The sequence below is a fragment of the Drosophila busckii genome, chromosome 2L, assembly GCF_011750605.1.
Source record: "Drosophila busckii strain San Diego stock center, stock number 13000-0081.31 chromosome 2L, ASM1175060v1, whole genome shotgun sequence".
Classification (NCBI taxonomy): Eukaryota; Metazoa; Arthropoda; class Insecta; order Diptera; family Drosophilidae; genus Drosophila; species Drosophila busckii.
Window position 1 is genome coordinate 5667621 of NC_046604.1, and position 22413 is coordinate 5690033.

General features: G+C 34.8%; 1 protein-coding gene and 3 non-coding genes across 4 annotated transcripts; all 4 read right to left on the minus strand.

Moving 5' to 3' along the window:
• Positions 1–13279: 13279 nt before the first annotated feature.
• Trnap-agg lies at positions 13280–13351 on the minus strand. Its single transcript has one exon. It is a non-coding gene; the product is annotated as a tRNA-Pro (tRNA).
• Positions 13352–13727: 376 nt separating this feature from the next.
• On the minus strand, positions 13728–13799 carry Trnap-agg. Its single transcript has one exon. It is a non-coding gene; the product is annotated as a tRNA-Pro (tRNA).
• Positions 13800–14678: 879 nt separating this feature from the next.
• On the minus strand, positions 14679–14750 carry Trnap-agg. The gene has a single exon. It is a non-coding gene; the product is annotated as a tRNA-Pro (tRNA).
• Positions 14751–16752: 2002 nt separating this feature from the next.
• LOC108598591 (zinc finger protein Noc) lies at positions 16753–19731 on the minus strand. The gene is made up of 2 exons (XM_033295068.1): positions 19219–19731; positions 16753–18550 (listed from the first exon to the last, which is right to left on the minus strand). The coding sequence occupies exons 1-2, from the start codon at positions 19306–19308 to the stop codon at positions 17099–17101; spliced, it is 1542 nt and encodes a 513-aa protein (XP_033150959.1). The 5' UTR covers positions 19309–19731; the 3' UTR covers positions 16753–17098.
• Between the last annotated feature and the right edge of the window lie 2682 nt (positions 19732–22413).

Below are 22413 nucleotides of genomic sequence, written 5' to 3' on the forward strand. Positions count from 1 at the left end.
AGAGAGATGCACAAAGAGCAGGCTGCAAAAACGAGAGAGAAATTCAAAAATGCAAACTAAAATATTAATAACAGCAGTTGAAGTAAGTTAATACAATCAGATTCGAATTAAATTGAACTAACGTTGAACGTTTTATTTTTTACAAACACGAAACACACACACACAGGCACACACGTAGAAGAGAGCAACAGCAGACACACAAGCAGCCTAAAGTCGAATCCATCGGTCGCGCTGTGGCCGCATTAAAATTATTCAGCTGTCATTATCAACGCCAATTTAACCCCCACTTAGTGCTAAACTATTTGTCAGTTCGACGCTCTCCATGGGGACGAAGTGAGCGAAGTGAGTTCATGTTTATGCCTTGAACCAGTCGCAGTCCATTCTCATTCCCATTACCAATGCCGCAGTCGCAGTCGCTGCCTGCGTCGCTGTCTGCGTCGCTGTCTTTGATTGACAGCCCATGCAAAAGCATTTTGTGTGTCGAGAGCGCCCTCGTCGTGTTGATTAACACAATTTGCTTTGCTTTTGTTATTGTTCTTGGCTTTGATTTGCTTGCTTTGCTTTTTGCTTAATTCATATTGTTGGCACTTCTGCTTTCTCTATTGTTGTCAGCCTTTCAAATTAGCTCCATGACCATCTGCGTGTCCATCCCGCTGATTGTTCCTGACTAAGTCGGCACTTTAATTTACACTCGCGTGTCTGCAGCAAAAAAATATCATAAATTTAAATACAGTTCAAGTGCAGAATAAACTTTTATTAATTTGCCATGAACTGGCAAAAGGTTTACTAAAGTGAAACATTTAGAAATTCGACGTTAGCGTCGGCCCATGCGATCGGGAATGCCACAAAAATCTCTAAAGACTTTAAAACTCTCAAGCCAAATCGTAGGAGTTGCAGAACTTAGAGAGATTTTATTGCTTGAAATATTTTATTTAAAAGAGGAATCTATCTTCAATTTAAATGTATGAAATTCACATTAGTGGAAATTATGTTCAGTGCATAAATTTAAATTAAAATAAAAATGAATTAATGCTTTTTACAATATATTGAAGCTTAAAAATATTTCGAATTTCCTAAACTAATTAAATATCAGCTATATGAGCATTTATTTCTCAGAAAATAAAATATATAAACAAGAAAATAAAACACCTAAGAAAAATACAGATGATGAATAAATTTACCTTTAAATCTTTGTAGACATTTATTTAAAAAAAAAAAGTACGCACAAATTTGCAAATTATAATTAGTATAAATGTAGAATTATATATATATATATGTAATAATAATTTTAAATAGACAAAATTCAATAATAGTATTAATAGTTAAAATAGTAAATATAAACTATTAAGTCATAGAACCCAGGGATTAAAAATTTAACTACATAACTGTACTAAAAATAAAAAATAGTAGTAAATTTGGTAATATAATGATTTTCTGCGATTAAGTAATAGAACGCAAGGATTAAAAATTTAACTACTTACTGCAGTAGAAAGTTAATTTGTTAACTAAACAAACTAAAAAAAATTATTGTAAATATAATGTACATATAATTTAAAATATATTTATCTGAGTTATAAGAACTCCAACCTAAAGCGCATTTAACTGTAATTTTCTAACTAAATCCTTTGATATATGCATATTTATCTTTCGAGCAATATATACTTAAAACTTTTACAGTTTATAGCGGGTCATATATAGTAATGTTACCCTCATTAAAAAAGACAAGCAATAAGCCCAAGAGGTGTAAATGCCATGGATTAGATTGCTACTGGGTACTGAGCAAACAGCAGCAGAATTTTATTTTATTTAACCCTGCCAAGCAACTGAGCACTGAGCACTGAGCAGTGAGCTGTGTAAATATTTGAGAAAGATTCGAGTTGAGTTTCCAGTTCTATTTGCAGTGTAACGCGTTGTTTATTTGCTGTTCCCAAATACTCCAACTCAATGGTTGGTGTCTCTATTTGCTGTTGGTGTTGCTCTCGCAATCGAAAAAACTGCAGAGAGATTTATAAGTCTGTCAGATCGGCGGCGGTTACTGTAATATCCAGTTTTCACTTTTTCTTTTTTTCGCTGGCATATAAATCTGCACGTCAAGCGACTGTTGTCAGCCATTTGATTTACACCATATAATGAACATTATTCTCGTGTTTAACAAACCTAATGTCTGTTTATAAGCTCGGGCAGCAGCAAATGAGCAACTGGCGATGTCACCAAGAATCTCTAGCCCAATGCAAACTATACATATATAACATTTATATATATACATATATATGTTTGTGTTTAAGACTTAAACAATCTGATTTATTGCATTTTGATAACCTCTTGGCTCTCTCTCTCTTTAGAGTCAGTCGAGCGGAACAGCTTTGAACGCTTGTGCAAAAATGTTTTAACAATAATTGCGACGATAATTTATGGCTCGCCTTTATAATTCAGATTTATAGATGCAGGCTTACCATATAGTATGTATTCGTGTGTGTGACTGACTTTAATGATTTTATTTATAAGTGCACGACTTGCTGCTGCTAGAATTAGATATAAGGGAAATATACAATAATTGGATTAAGTGCAAAAATTATATATATACAGCTTACTGTAATCGCTTAGCTTATTAAATGTGCAAATTAAAAGTTTATAAAAATTATCATAGTTGCCTGCAGCTAAATTAAGCAAGCGAATCGAATTGCTAAGCTTTAACAAAGTCTTAAGCATGAAATCTCAATGATCAACAATTCTAATATATTCAGTTTTAATCTCTTAGAGTTAGGCATGAAAAGAAACTGCTAAACCAATTAGTAAATTAATTTTATTCATAATTTGATTTTGTTTTATATTTATAATTTTTTTTATATTTTTATTAAAATTTAAAGCACTATGAGCTTTTATGAAAATATATGAAAATTTGTAATTTAGTTTGAAATTACTAAAAATTCTAATAAATATATTCATTGATTATATTAAATAAAATAAAAATGAAAATTAGTAATTTAGTTTAAAATTTCCAAAATTTCTTATAAATATATTCATTGATTATAATAAATAAAATGAAAATATATGAAAATTGCTAATTTAGTTTAAAATTACTAAAATTCTAATGAATATATTCATTGATTATATTAAATCTATAATTGATAAGCATTTTTAATCGAGTGTTAACTTTATCATGGCCGTAGCACACAAAATAGCAACAAATACTTTCAGCAAAACATTAATATATTTAAACAAATAATTTAGTTAGTAATTATTAATTTTCTTGAGTTTTTTACTTTCATATAGACAGATCCTTTAGTCTTTCAATCAGTTGCTCATCAGCTCATCCTTCAAATTGAAAATCTTACAGCCTTACAGCAGGCTAAAGCCTTCGTGTATTTTTCCCCCCGCGCGTCTTTCAAATGAAGCTTTTAAGGTTAATTTATTGCGGCACTTTTTAATTTGGTAATTTTGATTGATGACAGACTTTATGTCACTTTTTGCAGCCGTCTGTCCGATGATAAATTAATAATAAAAAACAGGCGACTTTGTTTACTCGTTAGCCCCGGCTCTGGGCTCAGTCGCTGCCGCTGTCGCTGTCTCTGGCGCTTGCCTTATACGTGGGTGTTGTTGTTGTTGTTGTTGTTGTTGTTGTTGTGTAACTTTGAGCTTCGTATTTATGGAGCTCTCTTTCACATATAATTCGCTGTCATAAATCTTTGAGGGGACCGTCGCCGCCGCCGCTGCCGCCGTCAGTGGCGGCCATCTTTTATTGTTTGTTTAACAATTTTTCATTGTATTATCATGCCCACACAATTTGCTTGCGTGCTGCCTCCATCGACAGCGCTGCTGCCATTCCCCACAGTCATAAATCAAATTTTGACATCGCATTGTCATTTAATCAATAATTTATAAACAATTTCTTGTTGCAAGGCGCAAGAAAAATAATAAAAAGCATTTTGTGCGTGCCAACTGTGTGTGTGCAAATGTGTGTGAGCGTGTAAGCGTATGTGTGTGTATTGACTGCTTCAATCAAAATTGAAATGATATAGGCACTACTACTGAAGAGACGCGTCATACAGTGGGCTATATAGACATTATTTAAATAATAAAATATATTTTATACATTCATTATACATAATACAAATATTTTATTCAGTTGAGTTATTTTTTTAATAAATTAAAATTAGAATGAGTAAAAAGTTTCATAATTGCATTAATATTTCATTTATCTCAACTACATAACAAGAATTCTGTTAAAAAAGATTTTAAAAATTCAAAAATAATATAATAGCTACATTCTTTTCATTTCAATTATTCAATATTATAAAGAATTTTAGCTCATTAAGACTTATTTTAATTATTTTATTAATTTAATTATTCAATATTATAAATAATTCTAGCTGTTAAAGACTTATTTTAAATCCAAATTGGCTAGATTGAAATGCTTAAACAACCAACATATTTATTTATTATATTTATTTATAGATAGAATAGATATTTTTTCTATTGATATTTCTGTTTTAACTACTGAACATTATAATGATTTCTATATCACTAAGGCTTATTTAAAGACTCACTTGGTTAGCTTGGGAAATCTATGTGAAACATTTTATGGGTATTCGATATTCTTCAATTTCACTATGCTAAATACTATTCAATATTTAGGTGAATTCTACATCAGGTAAGATTTATTTTAAAACTAATCAGAAATAATAAAATAATAAATCAGAGTATTCTGAGCTTAAACTGAATCTTATATTTAAACTTGCTTATGTTATTTTTTGATTATTATTTTTTAGTATTGTTATAAAGAATTCTTTGACACATCAACTGCTTGCATTAAATTGCCAGTTGCTGCTGCTTGAATGTGAAATATTTTTATATAATTTACACACTTCAAAATACGTGACAAAAAGCACAGAGAAATGAAAAGAATACCAACAATAAGTAATTAACAGAGAGCTAGTTGGTTGGACTTGAAATAGGGACTGTGGGGAAAAACAAAAGATATATAGTGAAGGTGCTGGACGGCGACAGCGATGTCGACGCTGACAGCGAGCAGCGACGTCGACAGAAGTTGGTGAAGGCGGCACTTTTTGATTTTACTTTGCTGATTGACCAAAGCGCAAAATCGCTTTTGACGTTTTTATTCTTATGTCAGTTTGGAATGAACTTGGAGTGAGGGGTAAGGGGTGAGGGGGAGTTGGGGTAGCGCTGTTTCACTTTTGGTCGACTTGTATGGAAGAGCGCGCACGCCTCGTTTCGTTTTCATTATACGCGAAGCGAAGCGCGTTCGAAATTCATTTCAAGTTTTGCCGCCGTTGTCACTGCTGTCGAGTTGAGGCGTCTTCAGCTGTCCAACTGTTAAGCCCCAGCATAAGTCGCGGCCTAAGCGTTTAAATGCTTAAACGAATGCAAAAACACATGTGTGTGTGTGTGTGTCAGCCAGAAGAAGAAGAAGAAGCAGAGAGCAGAAGAGCTACAAAATACATAATAATCAACATCTTGAAACTTTTGGCTTGGGGGGGCCGAGGGAGACCGTTGAGCTGTCAGTTTGGCTTTTATTTTGCGTTCAAAACTTAGAGACCAACTTGACAGTTGGAAGACAGTAGTGTTTATAACGTCGACTTCTTTGTATCTACTCCCTCCTCCTTTTTTGTACCTCTCTCGCCCTCTCCCTCTCTCTCTCTCTATCTGTGTTTGCCGCTGGCGCAACAAAAATGAGACAAGACTGACAGCGGCTCAACGAAAGAGTTAATACTGTGATTAAATGACCAAGCGAGTGCCACTGTCAGACAGACAGACATACAGACTGAAGCTGAAGCTGATGGTGGGCGGCTTAAAAATTTGACAGCTTGATGCCAGAGTCAACGACAATGCCGCCGCCGCCGATGTCGACTGGCGGCCCCAACAAGCATTTTACAATTTTTAAAAGCTTTGGCTTAAGCCCACTCACTCAACTCAACGCAGCGCACATTGATGGCAAATTGAATTGCAAAACGATATAATCATGGCAATAATTCTCTTGTGAGCAATAAACTCAAATTTGAGATTAGCTAGGATAAGCGATTTTAGTAGTAGTAGCAGTAAAAATAGCTGTTGTACTTTTAGTAAAGTAAGCAACAGTCTTTGTAAAATGAACAATTGATTTAGTTTATAAGATTGTAAGCTAAGTTGAACAGAAGTTCAGAAGTAACATTGAAGAAATAGAAAGCATTCCACAACTCCTATGTGAGGGTCTTGAATTTCATAGAAAACTTCATCGATTCCTTTGGAACTCTTCTGGGTTAAGTTGGGCAGTATTAAAGAGATACATTGAAAATTTGATCTCTGAACTCCACTAGAAGATTTCACAGAAGTAAACTATTATCGAAGCTTCTCATCAATCTTTCCCAACTCTACCTGCCCTAACAAATTTTCAAAAACTGGTAACACACTGACCCAAGCGAATGTGTTCTGGTCGTTCTCGACTTATGGAACAGAACTAACCTAACCTATTCACTAATTGCATTGCAGGTCAGGAGAAGAAAGAAAAGAAAAAAGAAGAATAAGCTTCAGAATATATACATACATAAATCTACTTTACATATTTAATAGTGGGTCGACCTATAATTCCAAAAATTACTTCACTTCATTACTCTTTGAAGCAGAATTAAAGAGTTTTCTTAAATCAATAATTTGCAATGATTTTTAAAATGTTTTCTTTAACTAATTTTTCTCATTCGGAAATTTTTCTGGAGAATCGCGCATGCAATTTTATCGGAAAAGCCTTTTCAGTGGTTTTTTAGTTTTTGAAGCTTTACTGTCGTCTGGCAGTTGATCACATTCTTCGTTGCCGAAATACTTTCCAAACTTTTTTTCTAGTAGCTTTTAAAGTATCAGCATATTTGTTCCCAGTCAAAGTGCATAGAATAGTATTTAGTATTTATTTGTATAAACTGGAATAAATAAATATAATAATAGTTTATAATACAAAACTTTCTAACGTCATTTGCTCAAAGTACCTTGACCCATTAGCTGCTAAGCTCCATTTTAAACTTATACACCTTTATAGTTTAAAAACAACTGTTGAGCTAAACTATAAAGAAATATGCATAGCTTGAGCTTTTAATCCTGCGACATAAGCAATAAAGCGTATGAATTTAAAGCCCGCAATCAAGCAGATTAAGCAAAGTGGCATGATGCAGTAATAATAATCATCATTATTATCATCATCATCAGCTGGCTGACAATCAATGCCAAGCAGACTGTGGAATGGCAAGGCAAACAAAAAAGTTGCAAATAGCTGAGAGACGACAACAATCTAAGGAGTTATCTAAACAGTATAAAATATATAGTATATATAACTTTAAACGTGAACTCGAACCCAAAGTAAACTAACCAAATTTAGGCAACCGCTAAGCTGTCAAGGCAGCACGTTCACGAGACTGTTGGGTAGTCTGGAATGCAGAGAGAGAGCATGACTTTGTATACACTTTGATATTTATTTATATAAAATGTAAGCAGCAAGTTGTGCAAATGCATGTAACGGGCAGATGTGGGGCGCCCCCCCCCCCCCCCCCCCCCCCCCCCCCCCCCCCCCCCCCCCCCCCCCCCCCCCCCCGCCCCCCCCCCCCCCCCCCCCCCCCCCCCCCCCCCCCCCCCCCCCCCCCCCCCCCCCCCCCCCCCCCCCCCCCCCCCCCCCCCCCCCCCCGCCCCCCCCCCCCCCCCCCCCTGGCAGACAATTTAAAGTAAATATGTGCTGAATTAGCAAGACAAACTGAGTCTGTGCGTCTGTATGAGCAACGAAAACTCAGAGATTATAAAACCTAGAGCCACTAAATTTAGTATGTAAGTTCGGCTATATCCGCAGCATATTTTTGTAAACAATTTTTCCTTCCCCCCCACCTACAAACCAAATAAAACACGTTTTACGCGCTCCAACAAACTCTATTAAATCATACCTCGCTTTGTCGCATACTTAACCGTTTTAAAGTGTATATAAAAGTTGCTTATGCAGAAGTTTAATGCGCACACTTATTTTGTTCATAAATTTTATGCAGATGAAAAGTTTTGTTTGTTTAGCGCTGCTTATCGCCTTAAGTAGCCGCAAAATCTTACTACTCGACTCGTTTTAGATAAATTTACTATAGCAGCGCGGCTTGTCATGTTAAAAAAAAAAAAAGAAAACACATGTACGCAAGACCGCCCCCTGCCCCCCTCCCACAAAATGACACTTGTCAGCGGCTTTTGCAATGCGTCGTCTGCTTATCTAGTAAATACCACAAAAGCATTGCCGACTCTATTTATGTACTCCGAGCTCTTTCTCTTTATCTCTCACTCACTCTCTCTGTCTCTCTCTTTTTTGAGCGCGTGTCCGCTTAGACACACTTTTAATTACCCGCACACACACACAAATTATAAAGCCACAAAATAATGAAACCATAAAGCTCCCTGAATTATTATGCTGGACAGCCAAAACCATTGCGCTAGTTCTTGAACTTTTGTGTATTTGGCACATTAGCGCCATAAATTAGAAACTTAATTGCTTTGTATTTAGATTAGAAACTGTTGATTGTTGATTGCACACCAGTGCCTCATAATTGGGCACCGCTCGTTATGAAACCAATTTTTTAATAAAAAAAACACATACAAAAAAAAAAAATCAACTGCGCCTACTTAAAGCCACACCAAAATTATAGAGCTTGATATAGTTTGAAATGAATTATAACGAAGTGCAGCTGCTCTTTCGAGTTCGAATTCCAGGCAAAAAGCGTTTATTTATTTATTTTATTTAATAAAGTATAAATATGAATAAATAAATGAAGCATAAATAATATAAATGCACATATGTATGTATTTGAAAAGTGTTTCGATTTAAATTTTTTTTATAAGACTTTTAGTTTGCGAACTTTGCATTTAAAATTAACTTAGAATTCTCCAAACTATTTGGCTTTTAAGCTTATTCAAAATATTGCTATAGCTTATAATGAATATAATAAATAAATTGTTAATGAAAATTATTCAAAAAATTCTTTAATAAATTAGAATTCTTTCGACTTTGAATTTAAAAAATATTTTGTATTTAAATAATTCAGTTCTTTTTTAGACAATTATTAACATGGCTATTATTTCTAGGTGTTTTTTCGACTATTTTTGATTTATAAAAATTTTAAAGTTATTATTATTAAAAAAAGTTTTTATATTAATTTAGAAAAAACATTTTTAATTTAATTATAACTTAGAAAAATAATGTAAAAAGAAATTTATATAAGAATTCTACATGAAAATAATTTTTATTTAACTATAAAAATTTAAATCTATTATAATTATTAAAAAGTTTTTATATTAATTTAGAAGACTAAATTTGTTTACAAATAATTTAAAAAAAAGTATTCGAATTCTTCATAAAATAATCTACAAAATTAAAATTTTTCTAAATGAAAATAATATTTATTTAATTGACTATAAAAAGTATACTTAGTTTCTATCAATTGTTGTTGCAGCACATAGTTTGTAGCTATAAATTGAGTTTCTAATTATTTATTATTTAATACAATAATTCTGAAAACACTTGCACAACTTTCCACCAAGCTGAAGCTAGAAGAAGAAGCTTGAACGACAAAATGTCGTGTCAAAGTGTTTAATAAATTTACGAAGAGCGACGCCTTATACACAGTCGATAGAAATTGTTTGTATGTGGATTAAAGGCAATAAACAAAGGCGCGTTGAAAATTTATGTGGCTTGATCTATTTTGAAGTGGCCTCCAACATGTGCGCTCTGTGAATTGAAGTGGCGACGTCTTATCAGTGGACTGAACGCTCGAACTGCAGCGCACAGATTTACAATTAATTGTTGGGACATCAGATTGTTGCTGCTATATAAGCCATAAAATACAATTATTATTATACTAGAAATTTGAAGTGTGAGTGTTTCGAAAGCAGGAAATGCAGCTTAAAAAAATGTGAAACTAAGACAACAATTTAAACAAGTTTATTATAAGCCAACTAATTACAAATTTCAGCTGCTAAAAAACGAAATTTGAATAAGCAGACATATGTATATATGTCGAGTATATAATTTCAGTGGCCCTTTTGGCTTAAATGGTCGACTTAATGAACAAAAGGGCGAACGGCTTTTGGGTAGGGAGACAAATGTATCTCGTTTGAGCACAAAACACAAATGTTTAAAACAATAATAAATTATCAGTGTATTTGTATTTGTTGTTGTTGCTGTTGTTGCTGCTGTCTCTTGCTTTTATCGCTTGATAATCGCTGGTCATTAGTCATTTCGGTCTCAACCTCAAGTATTGTATGCGTTTTTATTTTCTGCTTTTGCCTTTGCTCGTTGTTGTTGTTGTTGTTGCTGCTGCCACACCAAAAAGAGTAATGTGAGCAACAACAGTGGCAGCTGCTGCTGCTGGTTGCTGCCTCTTCATTTGGTCCACAGCAGCAGCAACAACAACAGACAGTCACCGCCTCGTTTAATAAATCGTATACTGTCACCTTTTGTTGTTGTGGCAGTGTTTCAAATTTTATTTATTTATATGCTGCCGCTGAATTGGCTTAATAATGTGGCCAACAACAACATCAGGTCAAGCCCCATATTTAGCAACATTTGCCGATATCACAGCAAAGCACACATAATTTTTTTGTAGCTTTAGCTATCAACATTTCTGACAGTATATGAATTTATATATTTAGTGCAAGTTTATAGATTTGCTGCTCAAGGATTTCAATGTTGTAAATTATAGGCATTATAATAAGCATTGACAATGTGTTGACAAATCAGGCGATATTAATATCAATTAATTTTTTATACAATACACAGAAATAAATTGCAAGTCAAAAAAAAGATTTAATTTCTGTTGTAATAAATTTATAAAAATATGTGAAAATAAAAAAATTGAAGCAAATATTTAATTTCAAAAGCATTTAAAAATTAATGTTTTTAATATTATTATTATTATTTTTTTATATTTTTATTATTTGCTCTACAAATTTTTCGACTTTGAAATTTGCTTTAAATTTTGTTGTTATATAAAATAAAAGCTAAATAAAATATATTGATTATATATATTAATTTGATAAATATTGCAAAGAATATTTTTCTCAAATTTATAAAAAGATACTGCGCACTTGGAAATTTCAATTATTATTGCTTTAATTAGTATTTTATTTTAATTTATTATTAAAATTAATGCATTGTATAAATTTATGAAATATAATAAATTAAAAAAGTTGTTTTGAACTGTTTTTAATTAGAATTTATCGTAATATACTATTTGGACTTCGAATATTAAAGCAAAGTATTTGCAATTATTTTTTTGTAGCATTGATTTAACTTAAAATTAGCTTTTAATATAGAAATTATTTTAAATTTAATATTGCATTGACAGCTACTGTTTTTCTCAGTGCACATGTGTATTTCTCACAAAAATTAAATCCGTTTCGACTGTGGAAATACAAAATAAATGACTACCAAGTGCCTGTTGACAGGCGACAGACAACTTTGTTGTGTGTGGATTTTGTTAGGGAATGCTCCAGCAACAACAAAAACTACAACTCATAACACAAGTAATTACAAGGCAGGGCGACATTAGACTGTGTTCCAGATAATAGCACAAGTGGAGTGGGGGGAGGATGAGTGGGGGCTAATGTGTCAAATGGCATATTGTAAAAATGACAGCGAGGAAGCCGTAAATATTCAAACAAGAGGCACTAATGTCACAACAGCATCCCAAAGAGCGAAGAGCGAAAGAGAGAGGGAGAGTGAGACTCCACGGGGTGTTGCTGCTTAGCGAGAAAAATGTTACACTAAACTGATCAAGGAGTTGACAGCGCACCACACACAAAGTTCCAAACACTCAGCCAAGCAGCCAGCCAGCCAGGCAGGCAGTCGAACTGAAAGATACAAATGTATCTTCGACTTGGTTTGGCCGCTTGCTGTGCTCGCAACGCTTGCCATGTCATTTGCTGTCAGTTTATGCATGATTGCCGCTCTCCTACAGGAGAGAGCGAGCGAGAGAGAGAGAGGGGCAGGCGTCATTTTAATGACTTTGTGTGTAGATAATTTATAGCAAAGCTGTTAATTAGCTGCGACGACAACAACTGACATAAGTCAGCTGCTGTGGAATTTCGAGGGTGACAAACATTCGAACATGGCAGCCCAATTCCAATTTATTTTTAAATAAAATAATTAAATTAAGAACTGATTAATATTGTATAATAAATTTAAATAAAAAAACGCAATAGATAATCTTACTTCATTTCAATTTCAAAGTTCGCAAAGTCTCATTTTCATAAATTGAAGCAAAATATAGCCAACAATATAAATCAGTTAAAATTAAATAAAAAAAATATATTGAAACCAAGCCATAGAGACTAGCAATTGTCACATTGACGCAATGCAGATTTCGAATGAATCATTTTCGAAGAATTTAATTCTTTGAATGGTTGTTTTTTATGAAAAATATGTATAATAAAAAATAAATTAAAATATATTTTAAGATGTAGAATTTAAACCTTTAGATGCTTTCTTTTTTTATTTTAAGAAATTTTAGTATATTTAATATATTTGATGGTGTCTTTTTTATAAAATATATTAATACAATATACGATATATAATAAAACACTTAACTAAATTAGCTCAAAATTGGTATGTTAAAATTTAATAAAATATATTTAATTTATTTTTGTTAATTTTTGATTGCTTTAGCAACAACTGATAAGCTTAGTGCTACTTTTCATTTTGACAGTTTGCCCAAAATTAATCTGAATTATTTGTTTATTTACTTGGAATAGAAGTTTACGAAATTGACTTCGATTTCGATTATCTCTACTTATATAAGCAGGCACGACGCCGACGCCGCCCTCTGAGTCAAGCGCTAATCTAAATCGACACCTCATAAATCATTAGAAGGCAAACCGCAAATAAATTAGCGGATCTAAGACGTCAAGTTGTTATAGCGACGCTATATCAATTTAGCTTATAGCAAAGCAAAAAATCACAGCAGCAGCTTGTCAACGATTTATACGATCGCATAAACAGCTCGCAGTCTTTATGGCCAATATATGGTCATCAGAATCAGAATCAGTTGCACACACATATGACTTGTCACGCTTTATAGACCGACCCTCACAAATTATTGGTACGAGCTAAAAAAGCAAATCACTGCAATTCATTGGCTATAAAGTAAGTAGATTTCATATAAATCTAAATCACAAGACTTGCGGCTTGATAACAAACTAATAATCATGGCTATAAATAAAAATATACAAACTGTAACGATTTTTGAAAATACATATAGCAAAAAATCTTATCTCACTTGGGCTCGTCCGGGATTTGAACCCGGGACCTCCCGCACCCTAAGCGGAAATCATACCCCTAGACCAACGAGCCAGTTGATTTAGCCACGAAAATAAAGCCATTGATAAAAGCCAAGTTTATAAGCTTTTAGCTTAAAAAGAAACTTCAGCAAACTTCAGACAAGGCAAAGCAGCAACAACACAAATTCATTAATTTAATGTCGACTTTACATAGCTTCAAATAAATATTTTAATTTAATTAAAATACATATTTTTTAGCTTTAGTATTCTAGAAAAAGTAGTAAAAATTAATATAAATTTAAGCAGACACAAAATTTGTAGAACAAATTTTGTTTAAATGTTATAAAAAATATCATTTATTTAAAATAGATTTCAAGTTTTTCACTCTTATCTATGAATCATTTTTCAAGTTAAATTAAATAAAAATGAAAAAAAAATTACTTTAACTTGGGCTCGTCCGGGATTTGAACCCGGGACCTCCCGCACCCTAAGCGGAAATCATACCCCTAGACCAACGAGCCAGTTGATTTTGTCTGCAAAAAAAAGCCACACATAAGCCTCAAGTTATTAAATATATAAAGCTAAAAATAGACTTAAGTGAGGCCAAATAGCTAAAAATGCATAGCAAGCTATAAAAAAAAATTTACATTTTTCTGTTTTGTTTAAAGCAGCATAATAATAAAAATGTGTTACGTTTTTATAAAAAAGTGAAAGACACGGGCGCCAAAATGAAATTCGAGCTTAGCTTTTTTATTTAACATAAATTTATGCAAATAAATTACGAGCGTACCTATAAAAAAGTAACCTATAAAGTCTTCATTTATTCGAGAGATGCAAATGCAAAGTAACTCGACACTTTTTAAAAAATTGCTCGATGACAAAACGATTTTTATAAAAAAAAAAACAGTTGCTTGAAACATCTAATAAATTAAATTTTATGCCATAACAGTTAAAAATCATATTACGCTATCAGGTTACTTACCAAAAGTAAGCGGAATTTATTTATAAGAAATTAGCGCACAGTTGGAGCTAAGAATAAAATTATAATTAGCTAAAAACAGCTTGAAAATTAAAGCAACAAAAAGCTAAATCATGATTTCAAAAACAAAACCTTGCTAAATATTATTTGCTTAAATTTATATACAAATGTATATCATAATAATAACATTAGCATATAAATAAATTGTTAAATAAAATTGACAAAAACTTTATATAATAAAAATAAATATATATATGAACATATAAATGATTTTATAAATAAATAAATATTTCTAAATAATAATACGATTACTTTATATATAATAACAAAAGTCAATTAAACAAAAGTCAATATTAAACAATACAATATTTTAAAAAACTTTGTGTTTTAAAAAAAATTGAAAAAAAAAATTACTTCTCTTGGGCTCGTCCGGGATTTGAACCCGGGACCTCCCGCACCCTAAGCGGAAATCATACCCCTAGACCAACGAGCCAGTTGATCAAGTGCGGCCAAGAAAGAAACTTGACTGCCTCCAAAGTTGGGGGCCATGGCACGCAGATAAAAACAACAACAAGATCTACAAAAGAAATGCAAGCAAATCAAGTTTTAAAATAGAGAAAGGCAAAGTTGCTCCACTATCAGTCTTCAAGATTTGTCTGTATGTGTGAGTATAAAAAACTGTTGATGTCGTCGCGTATGTGTAAATAAATTTTATTCGGCTTTAGAGACATTAAAAAATCAAGCGGAAAATATTATAAATTACGACGAGCACTGCAACTTTTTTCTTCATTGAACAGAGTTTAGTTTTTATTTACGGCCGGTCAACAGAACTAGCTTAATTAATAAAAAGCTTCTAGTTTTTTGTTTGTCTATTTTTGCATGCCATTGTGATTTATTTATAGCCGCCTTCAGTTAAGAAAGTGTATTGATTTATGTTTTATTGGAAAATGCTTAAGCAGCAGCAACTTTTATTATCAACGACATGATAAACGTCTTATTTATGAACAAATAAATCAATACAACATCAGTCTGATAAAATGACTGAATTGGTAAAAGTAAATATGGTGCGACTTTTTAAGAGCAGCACTCCCTGGAATAAAATTAGATACCATTTGAAATACCATTAGCCTTGCTATGTCTGCCAATCTGCTGTGATTTGATTTGTTACATTTTAACAATAATTACTTTAAAGATTATAATGGACGTAAAAAAAATGAATTAATTCTTTTTGAGTAAACATGTAGCAATATTTAAAGTTTAAAGAAAAAATCATTAAGCTAGCCCCCAGTATTGAGACATTATTGCTTATTTTTTTATATTAAGTGAAATAAAATATATATAATAAATAAATCTAGCTAATTAAATTCGACTCACTTTACTCTTGGGAGATCTCGTTAGGAAATACTTATAGACTGTGAGTTTCCAAAACATTAAAATAATGTTTCAAATATAAGACATATTTTTAGAATTGAAATTCTTTTTAATTATATCTCAAGCATAAAAACTTATTATTGGATAGTTTTTAATAAGATTAAAATGAGAGAGTTATCAAGGAATTTTCTATAGCAGTTTTTACGATAATTTATCTAATTGTAAGATTTATTCAAAAAAAAAATACCAAAAAAATTGGTATTGCAAATTTAAAAAAATTATTTTTGATGATTATGCGGGAGAATATTCGGAATTTTCTAATAGATCTTGGCCAACAGTAATAAAAAATTAAATTTTTTAAGGAATTAAATTAAAGAATAAAAATAATTACTGGGAGCTAGCTTTGGAATCCATTTATAAGGAAAATTGTAAAAAAAAATTATATTGGTAAAAAATACAAACAAAAAATTATTACTCTTCAGTTTTTTGTTCTTTACTTACTCAAAATTACGACATATGAATGTAATTTTTATTATAAAACTTAATAATTACGCTTTTAGCTTAAAAATATACTTAACGTAAATTTTGAATATCGAAAAATGCATAAAAATTAAATATACATTAGCTGGGGTTCTATGAATTCAATGCAATCGATGTTGACAATTACAAAATTTGAAGCACCATTGAACTCTGAAAAGAGAAACACTTGAAAAAATTCTAATTGCAAAGAGGCCGCGATTTATTGCAAACATATGTCAATAGCTTGATAATTTATGAACGCTTGTGTTACTTTTATTGATTTTTAATCAACGCTACGGGTGTTTCATAACTGTCGTTTGTTGGATACTTGGATTGCGCAAATGACGCACCCAAAGGCTTGACGCTTCACTTGCTTCATCATGATGCGCGGCATGTCGCTCATAAAATTCAAATTTAGCCAAATCGAAGTGAGGAATACCAAATAGCAGCTGCGATTTGATTGCCAAGCATAATAAACAAGCAATTAGGCCAGCAATTAATTATTAAAAACCCAATGTAAATAAAAAGTTGCTAAGTTTTAATTTTTGACATTACAAGTTGTTTTTTTTTATTATACGCATTAGTTTACAATTAAGTGACTTATAAGTTTAAGTGGTTTATTTATATATAAAAATGTATGAAGCGACTTAAACTTAAATAAAACAATGCTTGGCTCATATTGTTTACAATAGAACTTGGAGCTTGGAAGTTGAATATAAAAATTAACATATAATTCTTGAAATTAACTTTGGTACGAAAAAACAAAAAACAAACTGAGCTAAACTTTTTCGTTAAGTGTAATTTGCTTGAGTATGTTGAAATATTTTTTGAATAAGCTGCAATTATTTCTGTTCTATTTGTTGTTAATTAACTTAGCAATAGAATTAGCGCTCGACAAAAACTACAATTTAGTATCACAGAAGAGCAATCGAACCCCCTTTATTTCTCTCTCTACTGATGTGCGGCGCCCATGCGTTGGCCGTACATGGCATAGGGCGAGTAGTAGGGACCGAGCGCTGCGGCGGCGGCGGCTGCTGCGGGATTGAAGGCGCCGGCGCTGCCAAAGGGCGAGGGGCCGGCGGTCATGGCGCCCGGCGGTTTGCCATAGGGATGATAACGAGCGGCGGCAGCGGCGGCGGACATGGGACTGAGTGGGGGCGTGGGGTAACCCGCGCGCAGTGCACCCGGCGGGAAGAGCGTGCCGAGCAGCGACTGCGCCTGGGATTGCGCCAAAGCGGCGGCGGCTGCTGCCGGATCCGAGAGATTGCCCGTGTGCGTGCGCAGATGCGTGAAGAGCTCGTCCGAGGTTTGGAAGCGCTTGCCGCAGTAGGCATCTCCCACGACCCAGCTGCAGACGTAGGGCGCGCTGCGAGCGGCGGCGGCGTTGGCAGCGGCAGCGGCAGCAGCTTGGGAGTATGGATGAGCATTGGCCATGGCCATGCCGTACTTCTGATGCTCGCACTGGGTGCAGCCGGCGGGGCAGGGAGCGCCCATCAACATTTGCTGCGTATGCGCGGAGTAGGGACAGCCGGGACAGTAGGGATCCTTGCAGACAGGCACGATAGCTTCACCGCCCGCAGGGGTCTTGATGCGCTGATAGCTTATATAGGGATTAGGCTGAGAGGCGTTGCCAGGATAACCGCCTTGGGCAGCAGCGGCCAGCATGGCGGCATGATGATGCGAGAAGCCGCCGGCAAAGGGCGGACGGAATGCGGGATTGGCATGCTGCTCCATGCCGGGCGGACAGCAGAGCGCCGACAGCGGATTGAGACCATAGGGAGCGGCGACTTTGTAGGCGGCAGCGGCTGCAGCTGCGGCGGCGGCCATGCTGCTCATCTCCTTGGGATGCTGAGCAGTGCCATTGGCATTGTTCAGCACCTCCATGCCGGAGCGCACAATGGGACTGGCGCCGCGCTGACTGGAGCCGGCGGGTGAGACTGTCTTGCGTTCATCTGACTTTGATTGGGCGGCGGCGTGCGCATCTGTGGGCGTGGCATTGCTCTTGCTGCGGCTGGGCACGCGCTCCTGCTGTGAGCTGGAGCTCTTGGAGCTGGGACGCGTAGGCTCATCCGAGGAGCTGCTGCTCTTGAAGCTGTTCTGGTTCTGCTGACTCAACACGTTCGTCTCGTAGGGCTTAAAGGCCAACTTGATCTCGCTGCCGCCGCTGCTGATGTTGCTGCTGCTAATTGGCGTCGTTGACTTGGGCGATTTGGCTTGGCTGGGTGATTTGGCTGCTGTCATATCCGCGCTGCTGGAGCTGCTCGAGCTGGAGCTTGAGCTGGAGCTGGTGCCTGACTTTTTGTTCTTATCCATTGCCAGCAGCGGCTTCACCGCAGACGAATCAGCGCCAATCTGTGAGCAAGTCTGGGCCAGCAAAGCCAGCGGACTCTTCTTGGCGTCCATCTAAAAAATAATGCAAGACGAAAATTTTTGATTAGTTAGCGCACTTCTGCAAAAAATAAACAATATAAAAAAATATATATAATATATAAATGTATAACAAAATATAGTGTATGTATGCAAGTAATAGCTACTGTACATTCAATAATTTATAAATTAATTATTTGAGCTGCTCGTCTGTAGATTTAAATAATTTTAACTGTTATTAGAAAAATTAAAATAGTTCTACAACTTTTAGTTCTAAGTGAATTAATTGAGGTTTTTACTTTAATTTGAATGCTTCGTCATATTTAAATTTTAAATTTTATTTCTTAAGTTTTTGCTTTTCAGGCTTGTTTAAACATTTTGCAAAGTTTTGCTTTTTTTTCAATACTACTAAAAGAATTTCATAAATGATTTTCTTATGTTTCACTTGGCATTCTAAAATTGTCTTGTATTTTGCCCAAATCAATTTATTGGTACTATTTTTAATGTTTTTGCTTATAAACATTACATTTCTTTTAATTTATAAACCAGCTTTGGTTTATGTTTTGTCAACTTGGCAAACATTTCCTAGAATATTTCTTGCGCAGTTGCAACTTTTTCATTTATACGTATTTTATCTTCTTGTTCATATGTTTATTAAAATTGCACTTTTTTTTGTTTTATTTATTTTCAGTGTAAGTACTAACCGTTGTTGGCAATGGCGCTAGATAATCCGGTTGCAAGTATTGGTTATTGCCGATGGTAACGACACCACCGCCACCTTCCAAGACAACCATGTTGCAGTTACTATCGCTTGCTCTAAGGTAATCCACAAAATTAGCGATGTTTTTATTGTTTTTGTTAATCCCAAAGGACAGAGCGCAATAAAATTAATTTATATGCAGCTGCTGTTTGTTGATTTGAAGTAATCCAAAGAATGCCGACGGCAAATATTTTTTATTCTCTTGCTTTTGTCACACTGTAGTTTTAGCCAACAAAAACTTTTGTTTAGTGGCAATCACTGATTTGACAAGTGGCCAAGTTGCCGACTTGTTCTTGTTGTTGTATTTAACACTGTAGCACTTTACACAAGACGCTAACGACCGTATTGACAGCTTATACGCTTGAGTGTGTATGAGTATGTGTGTGTGTGTATTGCTGTTGAATTTTTATTCTTTTAGTTAGACTTTTGGTTTTGTCCGCACACGTCTGAACTCAACGAAGACTAAACTCGAACTGAAATTCAACAGACGACAAACGCAAGGTAAAAGGTAAATTTGAGTAACGGCGCGCGCTCTCGCTCGCAGCAACGAACAAATGCGCTCGCGCTCGCGCTCGCGCTCTCAGTTGCGTTACGCTCTCGCGCGCGCTCTTGCTCTCAAAGCCGGTCTGCTGCTTTGGCTTAGTGAGTGCAAGCAGCGTCGCGAGTGTTGTGCGAGCGAGCTGCACTGAGTGTAATTTTCAAATATGGCGTATTTTTTGTCCAATCAAATCGCATGCGCCATGCAATACACAATGGAAGCCATGCACACTGACCAGACCATGTTTTTTTTTCTATACTACGCACAGGTTTGCAGCACGGCAACACTTGATGCGAGAGCAACAGTTTGAATTGAGAGCGGTGCTCTTTTCTTTCTGCTTTGGCTGTTGAATTTGTTCGCTGCTCGTTATCGCTGCCGTGTTTGTTTGTGTGTGTGTATGTGTGTGTGCACAGACATTAATTTTATCTTCACATATGTCACCGCGCTACTGGCAGCAGCGGGCCCCACTGTACGACTCTCAATCTGCTGCTGCTCGCTCTCACTCTCTGCTGCTCTGCTCTGCTGCTTGTTCTCTTGAGCTTGGGCTGTCAACACCAGACGATTTTACGCTCAGTCACATTGTCTTCGTTGAGATTTGCTTCTACGGGCAACTCAACACTTAACCATTCTACTTTTTATGCTATCGCCTCGCTTGTCATATAAAAATTAATTTGTTTGCCGCTCTCCACAGCCCCAACGGCCTCTTGCGCTGTCGCCGCCGCCGCCGCCAATGCTTTTGTTTAGCGCTTGATTTTCTGTGTTTTTTTTTCTTCTTCTCTTGTGTGTGTGTGTGTTCAGCTTTTTCTTTTTCGATTAACTTCTGTGGCTACTCTATTCAGCCAGCGGTTTGTGTTTTCAACAAGAGCTTCTGTTTGTTATTTAAGTGGAAATCGCTGTTTTGTCATCTTGTCAAACTTGTACCAAATTATTTCTCACATGTGCGCACACACACACACAGACACACTCTATGCGTGTGTGGGGCGTACTTAATTAGCCTATGTGGGGTTAAGCTGTGAAACTTTTTAATAGTTTAATGGCTGCTTAATTTAATGCATATTTTATTGTTCAACTTACTGGTGGCGGCGGCGGCGGTAGTGTTAATGCTTTGTTTTAATTTTAACACACCGCGAAACACACACAGAGCATAAATTACAGTTGCTCTTAAAAGTTAACAAGTGCTTTTAAATAAAAAATGAGCTGGCTTATAGCTGAAATACTAAAATATCAAAAAATACAGCAAATAATTTAAGTTAATGCACTATGGCTAAAAATTCAAATATTTTGGCTTAAATGTAAATTTTGTTTGACAAAAATATTTTAAATTGTATCGAACAAATACAAGGAATTAATCAATTAATTATTGGTGCCAAGGAATATGTTTTCATTAGCTTGCAATTTGATGAAAATAGTTGGGAATAAACATAATTTTTAATGTTAATGTAAAATAAATAAAAAATCGAAATTCGCATATGTTTTGAATATAAAAATTCTAGCTTTTAATTTGGAAATAATCAATAATGAGGTTGAATAGATATTTTATATTCATCTGATCAACATATTTGTTTCAATTTCAGTTCTCTAGCTTGAAAATTCGACTTTAAGCCAAAGTGTTTGCTTTACTTTATTGAAAATAAACTGAAGACTTTCAAAATATTCATAATGATGAATTGTAGTAATTAAGCCTTTATTTATAATTTTTATAAATCGTAATTCATTATTCCATTATTTATTCTATTTTAGTTAGCTATAAATTGCAGTTTGAAGTAATTTGCTAGCTTTTCATGTTAACCACTGTAATTAACCTTGATCCAAATTCTTGGAAATCTAATTGCCCAATAGCATGTGTTTTAGCTAAATCCCCAGCCCATAAGCTATTTCAAATCCAAAGCCACAACTGATCCAAGCCTCAACTAAAATACCTAAATATTTAAGCAGCGGCTTGGGCTCGTCGCTTTAGCTTAGCCCATAGATTAAAGATACTTAAGCAGATTCGCAAAAGGTGTTGGTTTGTCTGTTACCTGACTTGGCCGAAATGATGGATTTATGAGCTAAATTAGGTAAAAGCGCTGTTAGTTTATAAAGTCTGTTAAGTAGGGGAGCTAGAACATAATTTGCGGTATTTGCGTTTTAAGCGCAATTGTGTTGCGCAGTGCTCAGCGCTCATTTGCGTTAAATGCCAAAATAAATAAGAATGCATTGTATGTGTGTATGTGTGTGTGTGTGTGTGTACACACGTAATTCATATTTTTACGGCTACTTTGTCAGCGTCATAAATTTAACGCTGTATGTGAATTATTTACTAGCGAAATGCGAAATGCGAACGCGAAACGCAAACGAGGCAAACGGGCAAGACGCGCTCACCGGCTGTGGGTGGTTGGGGAGGAGGGGGCAGGCGGTCATATAAATAACACAAAATATTATAAATTACACGCAGGGATGTAAAAATGTAAGAGAGAGAATGTAAGAGAGAAGGAAGTAGTGCGAGAGAGCGAGAGTCAGCAGCAGCAGCAGCGACTGAAGAAATTTGTTGTTGGCCCGCGAAAACATTTATATGAAGAATATAAAAAGGAAGCAGCCGACACAGCAGCACATAAAATTAAC